Consider the following 20,859-nt stretch of genomic DNA (forward strand, 5'->3'; position numbering starts at 1 on the left):
GCTCTGCAGCCAGATCTGTCCCCAAAGCAGCGCTTGAGAGTATCGCGTGCAGTAACCAACACTACAAGATTGCTGTGAAGGTCTTTTTGCAGGCAATCCCACTTGGAAAAGCACATAAGGGATCTGGACCATTCCCTGCTCTTCCTGCTTAGTGGGGTCTGCTTCTCGGCACAAAGACTCCGGCTTGGAGATGCCCCTTTCACAGCTGGTCAGCAGGGGTGGTGCCTGTGCTGTCTGCAAGGGCTTGCTGGTCTGCACCCCCTCAGCTCTGAGAACAGAACCCAGCAACTGTGGGGAGTGGAGCACCTCCAGAGCTCAGGGTAGCACTGTGCAAGTGAGGACACCGAGCTGCCCACAGGGAGCACGGCGTAGCTCTCAGCATCAGGCCCTTTCGGAAGTCTTCAGCTATTCCCAACTCTGAGACACAAGGAGCTCTCAGGGGCAGGGCTGCACTGCTGGCTGTTACCCTCGCGGCCCCTGAAGACCGGCTACAGGAGTCCCTACTAACTTGAGAAGCCTCCGATGTACACGCTGGTGAAAGGCAGTGTCCTCTGGGGGACGGGAGGCGAGAGCTTTCTGCTGCTCCAGGGCATGTTCCTCAATCAGCATCTCCTCCATCTGCATCTGCAGCTGAGCATCCCACTGAGGAAAGGAAAGACAGGGGCTGGTTAGCCAAGGTCCTTCCCAAGGCACAAGCTTGTCTCGGGTGGAGGATCCCACCCTGCTCTTGTTGAGAGGGGCGATGGAGTCAGTCTGCCTCACTGATCGGTGTCTGTGACACTTCCTGCTCTCTCAGGCAGGATCATATCCCCACAGAAATGAACTCCAGTGTCTCTGCCTGCCCAGTTATCAAAGCTGATCTGGACAGACACACAAACAAGCCAGAAACCTTCCAAAGCTCCAAGTATGTCCCTGCCTCCAGTCAGTGCCAAAGCAGCCTGGACAAAAGCTCTCCTGGAAAGGGAACCATGAGAGAGCTGGAGCCTCCTGGAGATACACAGCACAGCCTCAGGATGCATTCAGGCTGCTGCTTTACGCTCTGTAAACCTGGCAGGGTTTGGCCGGTGAGCAACAAACCCCCCAGCACCGCCCTGTGTGTCCTTCAGAGCACCAGAAACCCAACTGCCCGAGCACAGCTTTCAGCATCTCCCTGGGGTAGTCAGGAGCTGGCGCATCGCCACGAGGGACAACTCCCAGAGGTGGGCAGCCCAAGGGGCACGCTGAGCTGACACACTCCGTGGCCAGGGGCGTGCAGGGAGGTGCCCAGTGCCGGCAGGGCCCTGGGCAGCTGCCGTGGGGCGCAGGGGCTCCAGTGTCTCGCAGGAGGGTGGCACGTGCGGGACAGGGCAGCAGCTCTACTCACCACGGTGCCCGAGTCGTCCACGCGGGGCTCGGCTGCCACAGCCTCCCCCAGAGCAATGGCCTCTTCTCTCTGGCTGCCTTTGTCCAGCTTTTCTTTGGCCTTTAGGAGGATCTTCTCATATTTGGCGTTGCCTGAAAGCACAGGACACCACCCATAGCAGTGGGGCAGCACAAATCCCACGGAAGACGGGAAGCCCCATTCCCCCGACACCCAGACACAAACTGCTCCAGCAATGTAGGGAAAGGAGATCCTGCTGCTTCTCACCCCCACCCGTCTTTCTCGCCACACAGGAGCATCTCAGCCCCACAGCGTGATGCAAACCCAACCCCTGTCAAAATCCCTGCCAGCCTCTATTACAGCTTTCCCAAGCTTTTCTGCCCAGCCATCATCTTCCCAGACCTCTTGGCAAGCTGTGCACGATGGTTCCTGCGACAAAGCCCACATGGGCTCGTCTGCCAGAGGCTAAAGAAGCAACCAGAGGGCTGACCTGGTCTGACAGCCCTGAAACCTCCAGGCCTGCTCGAGGTGCCTGTGAGCTGCCCTGTGGGCATATGGCATGGGGGAAAGCCGAGCAGACAGGCAGTGCTCACCTTGGATGTTCCTGGGCAGGTCCAAGTGGATCCTGGGAAAGGTCCCCTCTCCTTTCAGGGAGATTTTTTCTGGCTCCAGGTGACCCAGTTGGATCTGGAAAGCCCTGCAGAAGACTCCAGGCACTCCTGGCAGGTAATACACTTTCAGCACTTGCTGCTTGCCAGGTTCAACGTAACCCTGCAGGGCACACAAGAGGGAGGGACGTAGTGTACCAAAGAGGATTCAGTGGAGGGATGGCTCACATGACAGACGCGCTGAGAACACAAGACAGGTTCTCATACATAAGGAAACATCAGACATCACCACCTCCAGCTTTCCTGTATCCAAACGCCTGAGTCTCACAGCTCTTCTGCTCACAGGGTTTACCCTCTGCTAGCCAGAGCAAGGCACAACAAACCAAAGCTCTTTCACCAGCTGCTCTGGAAGAACGGAGAAGGGCCTCTGCTTCCAGCAGGGCCAGCAGCTCCTGGCAGCAGCTTGCAGGAGAGGACATCAGCATGTCACCCCTCAGACGGACAGGCACTGAGGAAGGTGGAAGCCACTTGGCCCTTTGGCTTCCTCTTCCCATCGCAAAAGGGCACCAAGACAGGAACACTGCTCCAGCTCTAAGACACCCAGGCAGGATGACAAGCTGCGATGGAGTGATGCTCCAGTGATGGCACAACCAGAGAGCTCAGCACTCAGCTCCAAAGAGCTCCCGGAGCACTCGTGTCTCCCACTGGTGCTTGCTGTAGGACAGCAGAGCCAGCGGCGCCCAAGGACAATCAGGGGCTCCGTTAGGATTCTGCTCGATGGACCTCCTCTGCCTCTGCAACAGTCGCTCACAGCCCTGTCTCTCCTGGCTGGTTTTGGACGGGGCTTGTGTGTTCATTCCCCCTGTTTTCCCCCAAAACGCTCTCCTGGGCAGCCTGACACAGGCCGGGTGAAGCCCTTGTGCTACTCACCCTGCTGGGCACGACCAGGGGCACGCCAGGCAGAGGGCTGGCTGCAGTGCCTGTGCCGGGGCTCAGCACCGCAAAGGCAAATCCCAGCTTGCCGCTGTTTTGCAGGGTCACCGCTGCTTCCGTGACTTTGTTAAACACCTGAGGAGAGGACAGAAGAGCAGGAAGTTACAGGCACACGTCTGCTGCCGAGAATTTCATTCCTCTTCCATCGGGTTGAAAGCAAAGGAACACAGCCCAGAAGCAGGGAGCGCACAGGAGAGATGGGCACTGGGCTCTCTGGGTTAGCCTGGGCAGCCCGCGGCCACAGGGTACCCCTGGGCCCTACACAGGAACAGCTATTTGTGGCAGAGGTGCAATAGCAACCATGGAAAGATCAGTAATAAAGCAAGTAGGGGACACAAGCTCTCTGCACCTGAAGGTGTCACCCAACTGCGAGCTGAAACACAGGAGGAGGCATTGGGGCATTTCAGGAGAAAAGGCACCTGCACACAAGTATTTGTGGGCACAACACAAGCCAAAAGGGAGGGAGAGAGGGCAACGCACACAGGGCCAACAGCTGGAAACAGCTGTGGGGGTTGTAACCGGAAAGAAGTACAGTGAGGGTTATTCGGGGACATTCTATCCGGCTACGGTGACTGGAAGCCCAAGTCAGCTGCCTCCTTGGTTGATGAATCAGGAGCATTAAAAGAGAGCACCTCATTTGGGCTTTAGGAGCAGATCAGCGGATGGATGTCTCAGGGACACATCCCTCTGCAGATCACCACTGGGATCCTGCCTGCCCCACGAGGCAGCGTTAGTTAGAGGAGGGATTCCCAGCTTTGGGCTGGGCTGGGGTGGAGATGGCCATTAAACGCCAGCTTGGAGGTATCCCCCAAACGTTGGACTTCCAAGCCACAGAGCCAGCGAAGCAGCTGGGAAGGGGGGAGAGCCCTGGACCCGGGTGGGCAGCAGCCCACCGGTCATGCTTGGAGGCAAGGAGCACTGACAAGAGCAGCGTGCGGCACCTGCAGCCCGCAGTCGATCTCGGTGGTGTCCAGGAGGTAGCTGATGCGCGAGGCCTCCCCACGCAGAGCCACCTCGTAGCTCGGGCCTCCCTCCACCCTGCACAGCGCCGTGACCTGGCTGACGGTGTTGGCGTGGCCGAAGAAGGAGAAGCAGACGCGCTGGCTCTGGCCCGGCTGCAGCTCACCGTGCAGCGGCAGGATATCGAAAACCTGCACGCAGGGAGGAGAGATCCACACGTGGAGCACGGGATTGATGCAGGAGAGCAGCCTCGGCTTGGGCCAAAGGACAGACGTGGCTGCAGGGGCCTCTTCCTCAAACACAGGCAACATCATCCTCATCTCACACTGCAGCCGTTCCACTCACCAACGGAGAGACCATGGGGAAAACCTTCTCCCACAGTCCCAATTAATGCAGTAGCTAATACACAACATTAATTTGTGGTGTCTCCTGGCAGCAAGAAATTCTCTCTGCTGCAGAACTTGCCTTCAAAAACACCTTTTCCTGCCCTCAGAAGAACACGAGACTGGGAGCTGAGAGCCTGTGGAGCCGGGGGCAGGATCCAGCCCAGCTCCTCGCACTCCTCATGCTTTTCCCTGTCTCTGATTCACATCCTGCTCTCTCCAGATGCTGCAGCAAATGCTGCCGCAGCAAATGCTGCTGCAGCAAATGCTGCTGCAGGAATTTCCTACCCACCACTTGATGAGGACCAAGATGGATAAAGTCCTCCATAGCTGCCGCACAAGGAATGTTCTTGACCAGCCCTATAACACCTCCCATGTGGCCTCTCCAATGACCAGCGATGCGCTTGTTATGACATGAGGCCACTCTGGCAGCAGCACCCAGGACACCAGTGGGAGTGGGAGTACGTAACTGCTTGCTACACTGGAAATGTGGAAGTGAGACAGATTCCCACTTACCTCCTCCACACCCAAGGCGAGGGGCTCTGTCTCCATGAACCTGGAAAAAGAACAGACCTTTGCTCAGGGACCTTGCAGTGGGAGGGAGGGAAGTCTGCACAGCAGCTCCTCGGCAGGATGGGGCCCCTGCGGGGGCATCAGTGGTGTGAGCTCAGCAATGAGCTCCAAAACTGGGATGGAGCAGGTCAACGCCTGGCAATGACACTGGTACAGCAGCGCTGCAGGCAGCTGGCAACTGCTTGCCTCCAGATCTGCTATCTCCTGCTGCGTGATTCTGAAGATCCATTCCGTCACTGGAGAAAACACCTTGGTGCAAAGGCTTAGCTCAGCTTTGAGCTCTCAGACGTCCAAGGGGTGAGGCTTAGGGTTAGTCTGTCTCTAACCACGTGGGTCTACAACAAGAGTAACCATGAGAGGTTCATGCCTCAGAAGTCAGAGAAAGGGCACACGTTGGTCTACACTGCCTATGTCCAGCCACACAGCAACAGTTGGATTGTGTTGCTCATATGATCACTCTGCCCCAGGTAGCAGCAATGACCAAAGAGCAAGGAGGAAAGAACGGGCTGGACAATTAGAAAGAAAAAAATGTAAACACACAAAGTCTTGTTGAGGCAGAGAAACAGCATTTTTCTCTCCTGACCAAAATAAACGTGCGCGACTGATCCTGGGAGTCTCTGATGACCAGCTCCAGCAAGGTCCCAGGTAGGGAAAGTTCCAGTCTTTGATCTCCCCTTCATGAGACCTGATGTTTGATTCCCTCCATGTCAGACTGAGCTAGAGCTGATAATTTAGAATACCAACAGTGCTTAGTGTGGACCAGAAATAACATCTGACACGCTGCTCTTCTGCAGGCTCCTAATGAACACTTTGAGGTGATAACACCTTGGAGACCATCTTCATTTCCAGCTCTGGCACACAGCATCCCATGGTGTGTGCGGAGCACCCCGGAGTGCTCCAGTGCCCTAGTCGTCTCCCCCAAGCCCTCCTAATAGCCACAGCTCATCTCCAGTTCCCAAGAGGTCACCTCCTCCGAGTCAGATCCCAATTCCCTTCACACAGCTGCTTCTTGATCATTTCCCTTGTTTGTAATAACAGCGCTTCAGTGCCACGTGGTGAACTTTGCTGGGTTTCCTAGGGCATTACTGAAAACCATTTGCTACCGTCCTTCAAACTGCCCAGAGCAGACTTTTGTGCTATGCAGAGAAGCCGCAGCAGAAGGAGCACTAGGAATGTGCTTCTAGATGTGCTTCAGCACCACTACAAGTTTGCTCTTGGCCTTGGAAACCGTAGACCACCACTGCATGGTCCTCCTTCCCAGGGATGTCCATACAAGGGCTCCCTCCAGCATCTACATCTGGACCTAAAGTCACAGCAGAACCTGCCATTCCTCACTAAAACTCTACATAGCTCTTCTGTGAATGTGACGTGCAGTTCAAGAGATGAACACTCACTTCAAGGGGCTGTTTGCCTCAGGCCACGAAGATCTGAGAAAGCAGCTTTCTACATCAGCCCTCCTGCCCCCAGGAACCCATACAGGCCTACAGCAAAGCAGAGCAAGGGACTGCGACAGCAGTGTGTCACTCTGGTGGCAGTGCCTGGGTAGGATCTTAGTACAAAATGACAACAGATGGGCTTAGCAGGGAAGGACACCTTCTACATCCGCTTCTCCAAGTGCCGAAGCATGCCTTTGCAGCTGCAGAGATAAAGCAGGACTCCAGCTTATGGCTATGTGAAAAGGGTCAGTAGTGTCCTGCAGTCCCAGCCTGGCTGGAGAATGCTGTCTCCTTCCCAGCATCAAACCGGTGGAGATCACCTGTTCCCTGAGCACCTTGGCTGAGCACAACTGAGAGGTGTGATTTCCTCAAGGGAAGGTTGCAAACAATTTGGCAGATCAGGCAAATGGCCTCAGGCTTTGCAAACCACAATCAGGACACCAGGAAGAAGAGCTTCCAGGAGGGGGAGAGGTGCGCATACCTCACTGGGTTCACCTGGCTGTCCTTCAGGAATGCCCAGTGGTACTGGACAACCAGTGGGCTGCAGTTGGTCATCTCCATGTAACGCACATCCTTGGTGTCATTCAAGATGCAGCCAAAGTCCACGGCCGTGGTCTGGATCTGGAGATTCGGGAAGTAGACTTCTCCCCGGACGGTGACCTGCTCTTCGTGAGGATGCTCCAGGAACTTGATCTTCAGAGCCTTCTCCGCTGCCCGGATAAGCAAATCCTCCTCATAAGCAGGGTTAAATCCGATGCAGAGTTGAAGTTCCTCCCCTGTCCTCAGCTTCATGGGCTGCAAGCAGATGAAGAGAAAATGTTCAACGTGTGACCCCAACACGGGCTTCTCGCTTCATCCTTCATTTTCTTCACGCTGTCTGACCAAGCACCGCACTTTTTTCTGAAGCTGCCTGAGGCTCACGGTTCTGTGCTCTGCACCAATACAAGAGGAAATCCACATTGGTCTCCTGAATTCTGGAGCCGCAGAAGCCACCTGCTAAACACAACCAAAGCAGCACTCTGGCACCCAGGCCTTCGCCCTCACTCTGGAGGAACTCCTTTAGCCTGCAGCACAGCGGTGGCTGCACCTCTGACAACACGTGCACTGCAGAGCCCATGCCCAACACCTTCCGCACACACCAGGGCAGGAGCCAGACAGCAGCTGGAGAAGCCTACCTCAGCCTTCCCAAAGGCAGGGCTGCCCTCAAAGACAGCAAGCTGTTCCCCAGCTTATCTGAGGATGGCTGCTGGAGAGCTGGCATGCCTTCCAGCAGACACCTTTCCTACAGCTTGCCCACAGCTGGGTGCCTGCTCCCTCCTCCCCCTGTCTTCAAGCCAGGAGGTCTCTTCCCGATTCAGATGGCATTCTGTTTCCTTCAGCAGCTCGTTTCACATCTGATTTAGCTCGGGCCACTTTACTGCAGACTCTACAGAACACACTTCCATCATGGAGGACCTCCCAACAGAGACACACCACCACGTTCATCCCCCTTCAAAGCCCAGCAGCAAGACAGTCCGGGGCTGCTCACCTGAGCATCTGCAGGGAGAGGCTGCTGGTCCGCAGTGCAGATGGAGAAGGGCTGCTCTAAGGCAAGGACCACGCTGAGGGGCAGCGAGCACATGTTCTTTACAGAGAGAGGCTTGTACATCACAGCCAGGACATCACCGGGGTGCTACAGAAACAGGAGACAAGAAAAAATGACCTTGAAGTGGCCATGGACCTCCTCCCCTTCAGACGCATTTCAAATTTTCCAACCCCAAAAGTGCATCCATCTCTATTTACTCTTTTGATTGGTTTCTACCCCTCTGCAAAGTTTGTCCTCCAACTCTAGCAGACGCTTTCGCGTTTAGAACCCACAGCCTTCCCCAGGGGACAGGGAAACAGTCTCGCGTACAGATGAGGGAGCAGCCCCCCAGAGGAGGCAGCTGCTTCAGCAAGATCCAAAACAGAAAGTGAACCCACTCTGGCTCCAGTTGTGTGTCCTCTCCTGCCCAGAGAGCACACACAGGCACAAGGCACAAGGCCATTTCCACTCCCATACAGTAGTTTCTTACCACCCTATCAGCTATGCCAGGCCCGCAAGGCAGTGATGCTGCTCAGAGGAGGCAAGCAAGCAGGATATGGCCTGCAGCGGACAGCCTGCAGCAGCCCGAGGTCAGCTTTGAACATTCACGGGCACATGCAGACAGCTCCAAACCTCAACAGTCTGGCCGCAACCTGCTGCCCCTGCTCCACTGACAAGATGTTGCAGCCTCAAAGCTAAGCTCAGCCTAAGCCTTTTCCTCCTGTCCATGCATTGCTCCGCGCTTCCTGCATGGTTTATCTAAACTAGACAGTCTTTGGGAAACTAATTGTGGATGCATTGGCATCCAACTCCTGCAGTGTCGCAGCACGCAACACATGGGAGCATGTGGCATCAAGCAGACCACAGGCAGACATCAGGGGGAGCTGAAAAGCTTCTGATTAGATGTGAACCGCCTGCTCACAGGATTTGTGCTTCTCTGGAAGCCTGGGAAGTGGAGGAGAGACCTGAAACCGCAGAAACTAAATCATGAGCTATCTGCTCTTTTTCAGACACCTCACGCGACGGGGAAAGGTGATGCAGGAGTCGGGATCCAGACACTAAAGGGCACACACGTTGCACTGGTGCTCTCATCGCTGCAGCTGAAGGGCACTCGTGGGTCCTTTGAAGAAGGTGAGGCTTGGGAAAGGCAAAGAGGCAGCACCCATACCGACGGCAGGGAAGGCAAAGAGGCGCAAGAGATGCCAGTTTTTCCTCATCAGCTTGAGGAGTTGACAGGAATCTCAGCTTTTCTCAGCTTCCCTACACGATCGCTGCTCGGACATCACCACACCTTGGAAGATCCTCAAAACCCTGACTACAGACACTGGCGTCTCTCTAGAGGGGGGCATGCTCCCCCTCGCCAGAGCAGCTGTAATCTCAGTTCTACCTGGCTCAACTTAGAGAACAGCCTCATCTCTAGCAGCATCCTCACTCCTCTCACCACCACCTCAGGGAGGGTGAGGAGGGATCTGCTCTCCACCTGCAGCCCCAGCACACCAAGTGGCTCTTCCAAAGCCCACGCTGCTCTCACGGGTCCCACATCTCAGCCCGTGCCCTTGGCTCAGCAGCTCAATTCTGTCTCCACCTCGAGAAGGGCAGAATAGAGCTGCGGAGACTGTCCCCAGCCCCACAGGGGTGAAATAATGATCTCGGCATTCATGACAAAAGCTGGGCCTGGCTCAAGTCAACAGCCAAAGCTCTGTGGACTTGGAGAACTTCCTCCTTAGGACACAGGCACACCCCAGCCACACCAGTCAGTGCCAGGATGCAATGCAGAGACTCACCTTCTCCACCCGGAAAGTGATTTCTCTGCTGGATATTTGCAGAGCAGGAGCAATGAACTCGCACGTGACGTCCACCTGCACGATCAGATTCTTCACTCCCTCCTTGCCCACGATGGCGTGACACAGCAGCTTCTCCTTCACCACCTGCATGCGAGCCACACGGCCCCCAGCGGGTGTTATCAGGGTGTCCACAAAACACACTGCATCTTTGAGCCGCCCACCCACACGCCCCATTACTGCATGAAGTTACAGCCATTGGTCTCCTCAGGAGCCCTCTCTTCTTTATAAGCTGCATCCTCTTTGTTCTGCACTCACGCGTCCCTCGTGTTACAACCCAACCACCACAAAAGGCCCTCAGGAGTCTTGTGCTGCCTACAGCTCTCAGAACAATCCCTGCCCAAACGGTTATTGCTTTGCTTTGTCCCACTGCCAAACAAAATGCTTACCGAAAACTGTAGGAACTCATTAAAAAAAAACAAACCAGACTGTATGAAGGGAAACAGGGGATAGAAGGATCAATGCCAGCAAATCCTCCCTTGCAAGTTTAGTGGAAAGGATCCCTGGGAAAACCCCAAACAGACAGCCTGCCTTCCTAGGATGTACTGTGTCCCCCTAGACCTGCCTGTAAAACAAACCTCCCCAGGAAAGAGATGTCTTCAACCTGGCATGAAAACCCTCTACTTAAGCTGGATGCTCTTACATCCAAGACTTTTCCTGATTCCTCCTCATGGTTTCACTTCCCCACATTCCTCCCTTTTTTCCTCTCTCTTCCCTCTGATAGACCACCACAACCCAACTCCTCCTCAGAGCCTAGAGACGTCAGAATCACCTGTGCTGCACGTGCACCACAGGGTCTTGGGCTTCTAACCAGCCTCAAGAGTATGAAGTTCTCGAGACCTAGGGAAGGTGGAAGACCCAATCCCAGGCTCTTGGCTTGGACTGCACGAGCCAGGTAGCCACAGCTGAGCTCACAGATGCCCATTTGGCTTTCCAGGAAGGCACCCTCACCAGTGGCCTGACCATTTCCCTTCTGGTTCCTTCTTCCCTCTTCAGCAAAGCCTCATGGGCTCAGGACTGCACACGGACAGTCCCATCGGAGTCAACCAGCTGAGAGAACAAGTCTTCCTCAAGCTACCACTCAGGCAATCCTTTAAAACACCTCTCAAACTCTAGCAGCAGCAGGAGCTTAATGCACATTTATTCCCCATTCACTTAAACACTTGTGCCCAGTGCTCCTGGAGCCAGGGAAGGCACACCGGGGTCAGACGGCAGCTCCTCTGCAGAGCTGGATTTCCCCCGGAGAGAAGGGTCCAGGGAGGAGAACACTCAGTGACCCTGCTGAAATCTGCCCCTCTGAGCTGCAACCCAAGGGTGCTGCAAGACCTGCCTGCCCTCGGCACACGGGGGCTGGCTGAGGGAGCGGGGCGAGCGCTGATGGGAATACTGACACAAGTCAAGCTCTCAGTTCTAATGATCCCTGGAACACTTTCCCATGTGGACGGACATCATTCGGATCATTAGAGCTGGCACACTGGGTTCATTTCTCTCGTCCCGGTCTCCGGGCCGGACAAGCTCCCGGCCCGTGTCTGTCTACAGAGGAAAATCAATGCTGCTCCCAGACACTCCCTACCTTCCTGGGTGTTTTGTTTCACTCGCTGCTTCCCCACACAGACAACTGGCCATTTCTTTAGTTACTTTCTGCCTGGGCTCCCAGTCTACCTCTAACTTTAAGGCCAGCTGAGAAAACTGGGGCTGCTCAGCCTGGAGAAGAGAAACCGCGGGGAGACCTCAGAGCAGCCTTCCACTAGCTGAACGGGGCCTACAAGGATGCCGGACACGGACTCTTCTCAGGGACTGCAGCAACAGGACAAGGGGTAATGGACTTAAACTCAAACAGGGCGAGTTCAGGTTAGATACAAGGAAGAGGTTCTTCACTGTGAGGATGGTGAGGCACTGGCACAGGTTGCCAAAGCAGTGGTGAATGCTCCATCCCTGGCAGGGTACAAGGCCATGCTGGACAGAGCCTGGGGCGACAGTGCCTTCAGGCCATGTTTTGCTACCACCAAGTTGGCTTTATGGTAGCCATGGAACTCAAAAAGCCTCAGCAACTGATGGTGGCGAGCATGGAAAGCAACTGGTGCTGCCACGGTAACTTATGGCAGGAAACCAGGTTCTCAGAAGCACTTGCCCATTTGCTCAGGCAAATGTCAAGGGGCTGCAGAAATGCCCTGATGCAGAACTCACCTGGGGGGTGCTGCAGGAGCCTTTCAGCACCACCTCCGCTGTCTGGCCGGGCATCAGCTCCGTCCTCAGCGGCTGAAGCTTCAGCACGGGGCCACAGGAGGAAACCTTGCCCTTGCTCTTACTGATGCGAGGGAGACGCTTGCGCTGCTTAAGTGTGGTGCCACCTTCTGTGGTCCAATAGAGCAGATGGGTGCGTCGTCCTTTGTTTGTCATCTTGAAGCGGTAACAGCAGGGATCCAGGCTAGAGGAGAAGCAGAGACACAAAATGGCAGGGGAGCTGCTATTTGCCACTGGTCACCCAGCTTCAGCACCCTGAGGGCACGACCTGACTGCACACTCGGCTTCACCAAAAGCCAGACCTTGGCTGCCCCTAGGTTTGTCACCATCCAGCAGCTGCTCTGCTGGCACCCTTCCAGCAAGGAAGAGCTTCGTAAAGAGCCGGCCCCACATGCAAGTAGCTGGAGGAACAGCCTCGCTGCCACTCCACCTTCCCCTTGGGAGCTGTTGTTCATGCCTCTGAGGCGTCTCGTAGGGAGCATCCAACCCTCATTGCCCCCAACGTACCACCCTCTGGTGGCGGCTCTGCAGCCGACAGCAATGGCAACAGCTCCAAACTGAGCCCGCGGGCAAAGACATAAAGGGGGGCAGAAGACAACTACATGAATCACATGGACACTGTCCCCTCCATTGTGCAGCCAGCTTGTGGCTGCACTGAGCACAGGAAACTCTGGACAAGCACCAACCTCCCTGCGATGTCCCTGCGTACGTGGAGGGCTCGTGGGTGCGTATTTTACCTCTCCAAATCTATCCCAAGTACTTAAGGTAGGATTAAGCTGCTCTTTCTACCCCAAGAATTCAGGTATCGGAGCACCACGGACCCTCTTTGCAGCCACAGAAAGGAAGAGCCACCCCAAGAAAACTGTTCTTCTTCTCTGAGGAGGTCTCCCACACAAGGCAAACAGCACTTTTTTCCTCCTGTCTTCAAGAACATGACTGGTTTCAGACACACACGTTGGGACCACTGAATCCTCTCCTTCCAGCTCACCAATTTCAATCGAGACTCTTCATTTATCCCACTCCACCTCAGCAGACTTCCACACTTCCACACTTCCTCCCCCTTCCAGAGCTGGTCCTGCATCCACACTCGCTTGCCCGTGCCTCGGGAAGCAGGCAGGAGAAACCAGGGAAGAGCCACCACGTCTAATAAAGAGCAACCGGGCACGGAGTGGGGTAGAGGAGCCAACTGGGGGATGACACAGGGCAAAGAAATTCTGCTGCTCCTCCAGGGCTCCTGGCCAGAGGGGAAATAAACCAGCGCCATTCATTCAGTCGAGGAGCTGCTAACAAGCTACTGCCCAGGCTTGCTGCTGCTCTGAGATCTTACTCCAGACGGAATGGCAAAGCAAGCAATATCACTGCAGAGAGAAACATGTCTGTACTTGTAAGGCAGCATTTCTCAGCTGGAGGCTTCCAGGACCTGCTCTCTTCCTCCAAATCTTTGTTTGATAAAGTGAGGAGACAAATGGATTATGACTAAAGACAATTCAGCAACAACTTAGCAACTGCTCTCCAGCTCGGTGGCTTTCAGAGTACCTACTGACTTGCAGATGGCCATAAAATGTTTCCAAAGGAAGCCCTGTGGCTTCAGGGAAGCAGAGCCAGGACTGTGAGCACTGAAGAAGCTTGAGGGACTGCAGCAGAACTCCTCCTTGCTGAGCCCATGGGGAAGTGGGAGCTGAGAGATTCCCTACCTGAAGCAGGGCGCCAGGTTGAGCTCCGGGCCAAAGGGTTTGTCAATGACAATCGTGGTGCCAACGCCAACAGCCTGGACGGGGATGACGTAGGCACGACTGTTCTCAATGAACAGCACCACCTCGTCCTTGAATTGCTCCGTGTCATCCAAGTTTGCAGTGACAGCCAGAGACACCTCGGCCTTGGCAGGGATCACTCCCTGACTGGGTCCAACGGTCCAGCACGAGTCTGCACCAGCCTGGAAGACAAACAACACTCATTTAGGACGGAAACCACAGACCTGGCTGCCACCAGCCAAGGCCTGCCCAGGCAACACGTTCACACCGAGCCAGTGGGTGTGAAGATTCCACTGACATTCATGTACAGCTTCTCTGGCTCGTGCTGACACAGGGCAGCTCGCTTGGAAAGGAGCCCTGAGAGCTCCGCTCCAAACGTGAATCTGAGAGTCTGCTCCCTGACAAAGCTCATTTATCAAAGCTTGGCAACAAGCCCGCCAGAAAATTGTACCCCAGAAACTATTCCTGAGGAATGAGGATGGGGGTCTCGACGGAGCCAGACCTTCAACTCCCTGGCGTGACCCAGCACAGCCCTGCTGGGCCCGCCCAGGCCAACAGCCCACGCCAACAGCCCAGGCCAGGGGAGGACGATTTGCATCCTCTCCTCATTCTTTCAGTCAGCATCTGCTCTGGCTCCAAGGGGCAGCACCGTGCACTGCTGAACAGGAGACCTGCCAGGGCCACAAGGCTCTGCCGAGACACATTCCCTTGGGTTTCTAGGTCAGCTTCTGCCTGCCCCCAATCCAGCCTGTGTCTCAGAGACAAGAAACCTCTTGGAGCCACGCTACAAAATACCCCCACTTTCAAGACAAGTACCCAACCTCTGATAACATCTCTGCTACTTGCTTATCCTTGAGTGCGCCGCAAAATGATGCCGTAGCTGCATGCACTGCATGCACAAAGACAGCGGCTATTTCTGACCCTATAGCAGCTTCTTGTACTATTGGGCATCAGAGCTCCTGAGTAACCAGTAAGGGCTGGGATCCACCACTTCAGAAGTTCACCACGATAATCAGAATCTTATCCCAGCACAGACGTCCATCGTGAATGAAAGCTTCCACAATCTGGTTACAATGGACACCAGTGTGCAGCTGACGGATGGAGGGAGGGAAGGAGAGAGGGAGGAAGGGACGGATAGCTTCCCCAAGGGATGACTGAGGAGACACCACAATCAGCTCTCTTGAATCTGTTTACAGATGAGTCACTGAAGTGATCTGGTCACTCTGGCCTTGCACAAGTGGCAGAGGAAGCAGAACTCCACGTTACAAATGCAGCTGCACTTGATCAAGCCGTAGCTCTAGCGAGAGCCGTAGCTCTAACAACAGCATTCCCATTCCCGTAGCTCTAACAACAGCATTCCCATTCTCAGTCAGGCTGAGTCACTGTCCTCGTAGGGCTGCTCATGAAGGGGAAATAAACCCCGTCCTGCACCAGCTGGCTGCAGAGCCTTGTCCCAGGTGGTTCAGCATTCCCGGTGGGGGGGACCCTCTGTTCTTCATTTCAAAGCTGCTCCTTATCCACACAAACAGCCAGTGGCAGGAAAGAGCCCAAAAGCACCCCGAGCCCTGCAGGAGGCGGAGATCAGAGCCTGAGGCTGGCTACATGCTCCCGCCAACAACCGGCCTCCTCCTGCCTCCTCAGCATCAGCATCTCCTCAGCACAAGCACGGGGACCACTGTGGTTTAGCCTCTGCCCCGAGCACCGTCAACGGGATGTTTTACGGGATCAAGGGGCAGAGCTTGTCTCCATTTGTGCTCCCTGTCCACAGCTCACCCCTCCATGATCGCATCTGCCCTCCCTGCCAGGCTGGGGAGGCCAGGGACACCACTCTGCGCATCGCGGCTCTCCAGGGCACGGCTACAGCTTGCCCAGCTGCTGCCAAGCACAACATTTAAGAACCAAACTGCTCCTGCTTTGCCTTTGGGAAAAGCTCTCAGCTTGCTTCTAGAAGCACAGCTGTCTTGAAGACTTCTAACCCTCTGTAATTCAGTTGCCAATAGGCACAGCGCAACAGGACATGTTTGCTTTCCCCTGACGAGCAGAGTAACAATTGCTTTGCTTACCAGCAAGTAAGAAAGGGCACTGAAGGAGGCAGCTGCTGAGGGCACTGGGGTGCTTGCTCTTTGCAGAGGTCAAAAGCAGATTTTTATGGTGCGGACAAAGCAAGCTGCCTGCGAATCCCCCACTTTGAGGTTCTATTTAACCCCCAAACGCCTGGAAAAGCAGCAGGAGGGAAATTCAGCCCCCTCCTCCTTGCCCAGGGGGCTGAGCCTGTGCTCTCACACCCTGCTGCATGCCTCATGCGCAGACACAACCAAGTCCCCAGCCACAGGCCTGCGTGAAGCGGCTCCAGAACTTCAACAACCCAGCCTGCAGAAGAACAAACCTCCTCTCAAGCCCCTCACAGACGCCCCTCCGGTGGGGAGCACCCCCCAGACCCAGCACACGAGCCCTTCCTGGCTGCATCAGCCCCTGTCAGAAGACCCCACAACCTCCTTCTGCTCCGCAGCCTGTTCCACTGTGCCGCCTCCAGGAATTAAACAGCCTCTTTCTGCAGCCACATGCTCTACAATGTTACAGAGCACACAGGCTCTGCAGGTACACAACCCTTACAAGTCTGCTTCTGGGCAACAACCCAGCTGGTTTGACCCCCGAGGAGGTGTGAAACCCACTTCACCGTAAGCGCCTTGAGGACAGACCTCTCAGTTCCAAAACCAAAGACTCTCACAGCTAAACGCCTTCCACAAAATAAAGGGAGAACTTGCAGAAATGAACTCCTTTCTGCTCAAACATCTCTGCAAACTCTGTTTTACTGACGGGTGCCCCAGCTACAAGTGCCCCCGGAGCCAGGCTCCTCTTGCTGCACTCGGATGGAACATCTGGCTTTCTCTCTCAGACACATCTCAGTGACGTGGAAATGTTGCATAGAAATAAGTGCTCCAGTCACAGGCTGCTATGGGCCACTCACTTGCTCTGGAAAACAGCCCCAGCGACACTTACCATCTTTGCCGAGAAGGATGCGGGGATGACAGACTGATTGGAGAGGTGGAGGGTCCGGGAAGCATCTTGTAGAACTTGGATGCTGCCAAAATTTATCTCACTTGGGTGCACGTGGACAACTGGTCCTTCTCCAGTGCTCAATAAATGGATTTCCTGCTCCAGGAGGCAGGCAGGAAAGAGAAAAAAACAACAGGGAAGGTTTAGAATGACTGGACAGCTCTAAGGGGGCTCGTAGGCTGAGGGAATTCTGACTGTTTGAAGCTGTCAGGGTTGTGAGGCTGAAACAGGAAGGCTGGAGCAAAGGTGGCAACTGGAGTGGTCCCTGCGGATCTGAAAGCCACAAGATCCCATTATGAGGGGATACAGAACCCCCATCTCCCACACATGCTTTTCACACCTCCTCCATGCTCTCAGCTCTCCTTCCGCTACTCTGTGCCTACGCCTGCTCCTTGTACTGCTCCATCATGCCATAAACCACCCTCCCTGACTGCTGCGGCTGCACAGCCACACTGCACAGGAACTTCTTCAACCTTCCCAAAGCTTCTCCTGTGAAAACCAGTAGAGGCTGGAAGCAAAGCTCTTCTCAGCAGAGATCATGCAAGTTAGTTGCCTCTCATTTCTGCTTGTGTGCATTCCTGGTATTACTTCTTTATTGCACCAAGACATTCATTATTAATTGCATCATTCGAGCAGTATTTTTTTCTGCTGACAGCCTGAGACCCAAAAGTTTGTTCCTGCAGAAGGGGCACAAACTAGCGGAGGAGGAATGTGGATCCTTTTGCTAAACCCCCTTCTCACATCACTAAAACCAATGAGAATTTATCCAGTCTGGCGGGATTTCCCCAGCTCCAAACACCCCAAGCTTTAACCAGGCTTGTAGAGCCTGAAGAAGGGAGGGATCTGGGGAGACCCTAAAGCACCTTCCAGTGCCTAAAGGGGCCAACAAGAAACCTTGAGAGGGGCTTTGGATAAGGGCCTGCGGGGACAGAACAGGGAAAGACGGCTCTAAATTGACGGGGGGGGGGGGGGGTGGTGATCAATATGGGATCCTGGGAAGAAGCTCTTCCCTGTGAGGGGTGGTGAGGCTCTGGCACAGGTTGCCAAGAGGAGCTATGGCTGGCACAGGCTGCCCAGAGGAGCTATGGCTGCCCCATCCGTGGCACTGTTCAAGGCCAGCTTGGATGTGGCTACCAGCTCCCGAAGCTGCACTCAAGCCATATGGCAGACCTAGAGGAAATGACACCCAGAAACTCCCATTTGTGCAGGCAACACCCAGCCAGGTTTTGACCAGCATTTGCGGGCTGGGAGCAGCAGCCGAGCACGAGCGCAGCGCCTTGAGGATGGATTGACCGGGCACAGGGTCACTCAGTCCCATGTCTTCTCCAGGCATTAGTGTTGCTTATGCCACGAATGCCTTCTTTCCTTGTAGACAACAGCCATAGATCATTTTCCCTGGAAGAACCCCTGTACGCTCTACATCCCACCAAGATGAGAGGCACAAAGGCACACGTCTGCCCCAGCACTCACCAGTGGGGATTCTCTACTCCCAAACACCGCAACACGAGCAATGGTGTCCTGCTTTCCCGTCACCTGGACTTCCAGTGTGAACGGGATCTCCACCGAGCTCTGAGGCTGGATAATCCCACGGGGCTCAGGGCTGGAGTACCACACAGCAGCAGCATCCTTGTTCTCCTATAAGGGACAGAACCAAACACGGCTTCAGACTGACCTTTGAGGAAACTTTCAACTCTTTAACATCTACCACAACGGCAACTCACACACGTGTCTAAAAATGCCTAGGAGAAAGCAGAAAGGCACAACTCAAGATGCAAGACATGTATGGGTTCAGCATCCTGAGGGGGGCCAACAGCTGCTGCCTCCACAACCCCCCGTCCCGTGCTGGCAGCCTCCTTGCAGCAGCTTTTCACAACCCTACAAGTTCTCCCGCATTGAAAGCATCCCGAAGACTAGAATATAATCTGCTTCCTGGAGAGTTTAAGCTGCTTCCTGGAGTTGATATTCAGGTAGCTTCCTGTTCCCAGCAAACCTTTAGGGTTGAATACAAACCAGCAACATCTTAACCAAACCCGGTTTTTCCCTAACAAACCCCTAGGCGACATTGGAGGCAGGAGGCGGATGCGATGCCAAACCTGAGGAAGAGCCCAGTAGCAGCCTGGAAGGTTGCTGTCGTTCACAAGGGTCAGCATCTGCTGGTAAGGGACTTTGAGAGAGCATCGTCCAAAGGTCAGAGCCGGGTGGAGCACTCGCAGCGGGGGAATTACACATCTAGGCAGAGAGATGAGCAAAAGGGAATTAGATTCTGACACAGCGTTGCTTACTTGTTTACTTCTCAATGAGCACCAAATGGAGCACGACCCATTTGTCACTGTCAAATAGACATTTGATACGCCTACAGTGAGAAACAGCCTTCAACCTCTTTTTACCCAACAACCTCTTGCAAAAGAGGGGCAGACCCTGAGTCTCAGCATCACAAAAGCTGCTCAGTGCCCAGGCAGAGCACGGTGCCCTGTCCCAGGTCAGCTTTGCCCCTCCTTTGCCCCAGGAGGCTCGCAAGGACCCTCTCAATGGCCCCAGCGAGGTGTGAGCTCTGAGGGAGCTTTCCCACCGAGGAGCAGCGCTCGCCAAGGCTCCAGGAACACCAGACTCCAGTGTCTCAGGGAAAACACCGCTGTGTCCCTGCCTGAAATCCAGCCCTTTACCCCAGCAACGCAGGGTGCAGGCCACCACCTGCCCTGCGCCGTGAGCGATAACCCTCTCCCAGGCCCTGTGGCTGCCTTGGTCCTTTCCCCACGGGTCCGCACGCCAGCTGCTCCCATTTGCACTTGTTCTACACAACTGCAGCCCAGGCACTGACTGCACAACTCTGCCCGGGAGAGGGAACAGCACCGGTGAAATGCATCCCTCTTGCCGTTGAACTGACGCCCACCGCAGCACAACAGGCCTGAATGTGGCTGAAGCAAGAACAGCTTTGCGCTTAACTCCGAGAACATCAATGCTCAGCAGAGCCAGACGGAAGCACAAAAACCTGAGCTCACCTTCCACACCAAGGACTACTTTGTCTGTCACAAGATCTCGCCTTTACTTTTCCCTCACCAGTCCTGCCCTAAGCCCCTTGCCCGTCTGCACAGCCCCTCCTTAACTGAGGCAGACAACAGCTTGCAGCAGCTGCTTGCTGTGGCCTAAACCAGTCCTGGATCCTGGCCACAACCCAGCACAAGTCCAACACTTGCAGGAAGGAGGAGAGGCGGCCCTTTGGAAACATTACACCTCAAGCCCCCAGAGCAGGCCGATAAGGAATATAATCACAGTTTCCTGTAGGAGAAGGCCCTGGGCCATGCCTGTGGCTGAGCACAAGTGCTGCTCATCATGGACTGCTTTCCATGCGCTGCTGTTCTCCTGTCTAGCTGGGCAGAACTAGCTCATTGAGCAATGCTCCTTGTTTGGAGCTGGAGCCAGCCAGCTCTACGCAAGGCAGCACCACTTGCTTCTGGCAGATGCATAGGGAAAGAAGAGGGGCTGCAAGGGAAGCATTGGTACCTGGCTCTGACGGGCAGTGATAACACCTCTCTGCCAACACCATCCACATCAACCACCAGGGCCAGCTTGTATCTCTTCACGGTGTTGGAGCACAGGGTGACCTGGAAGACAAGAGCATCAAATACTTCATCACTCCCAAAACCCATCGGCCATATGCAGTGCCCTCCACATCTCCTTCCACAGCAAGGAAAGGGAGGATTTAGTAGATATGAGGAAGATGAGGTATCAGGAAGAAGTTCTTCCCTGTGCGGGTGCTGAGGCCCTGGCACCGGCTGCCCAGAGAAGCTGCGGCTGCCCCATCCCTGGCGGTGTTCAAGGCCAGTTTGGATGTGGCTTGGAGCAGCCTCGTCTGGTGGAAGGTGTCCCTGCCCATGGCAGGGGGCTGGAACTGGATGAGCTGTAAGGTCCCTTCCAACCCAAAACAGGCTAGGATTCTGTGATGTTTGCCTTTAATTCTTCTGCTGGTTCATGTGTAGGGCACAGTCTCTGGCAGTAACAGAAGTCTTTGGACAATACCTGAATTACCGAATGCGCTTTGCGTTGCCAGGGCAGATGTAGAGCCCAACACTAGTGCCCAACTCTCACTCG

General features: G+C 54.9%; 1 protein-coding gene across 1 annotated transcript in view; it reads right to left on the bottom strand.

Moving 5' to 3' along the window:
• Window positions 1-462: 462 nt before the first annotated feature.
• LOC136005844 (hydrocephalus-inducing protein-like) overlaps window positions 463-20,859 on the bottom strand; it is a gene marked incomplete at its 5' end in the record, with an annotated part of 37,508 nt that continues 17,111 nt past the window's right edge. The window contains 14 exons of the mRNA XM_065663738.1: window positions 463-642; window positions 1,851-1,904; window positions 2,003-2,131; window positions 2,899-3,036; window positions 3,903-4,112; window positions 4,821-4,860; window positions 6,795-7,108; window positions 7,842-7,985; window positions 9,662-9,805; window positions 11,906-12,146; window positions 13,657-13,895; window positions 16,714-16,866; window positions 18,241-18,405; window positions 20,283-20,372. Of these exons, the coding sequence (XP_065519810.1) occupies window positions 463-642; window positions 1,851-1,904; window positions 2,003-2,131; window positions 2,899-3,036; window positions 3,903-4,112; window positions 4,821-4,860; window positions 6,795-7,108; window positions 7,842-7,985; window positions 9,662-9,805; window positions 11,906-12,146; window positions 13,657-13,895; window positions 16,714-16,866; window positions 18,241-18,405; window positions 20,283-20,372 (2,241 nt within the window). The remainder of the gene's footprint in view (window positions 643-1,850; window positions 1,905-2,002; window positions 2,132-2,898; window positions 3,037-3,902; window positions 4,113-4,820; window positions 4,861-6,794; window positions 7,109-7,841; window positions 7,986-9,661; window positions 9,806-11,905; window positions 12,147-13,656; window positions 13,896-16,713; window positions 16,867-18,240; window positions 18,406-20,282; window positions 20,373-20,859) is intronic.

This window comes from Lathamus discolor, chromosome Z (assembly GCF_037157495.1).
Source record: "Lathamus discolor isolate bLatDis1 chromosome Z, bLatDis1.hap1, whole genome shotgun sequence".
In the NCBI taxonomy this organism is placed as follows: domain Eukaryota; kingdom Metazoa; phylum Chordata; class Aves; order Psittaciformes; family Psittacidae; genus Lathamus; species Lathamus discolor.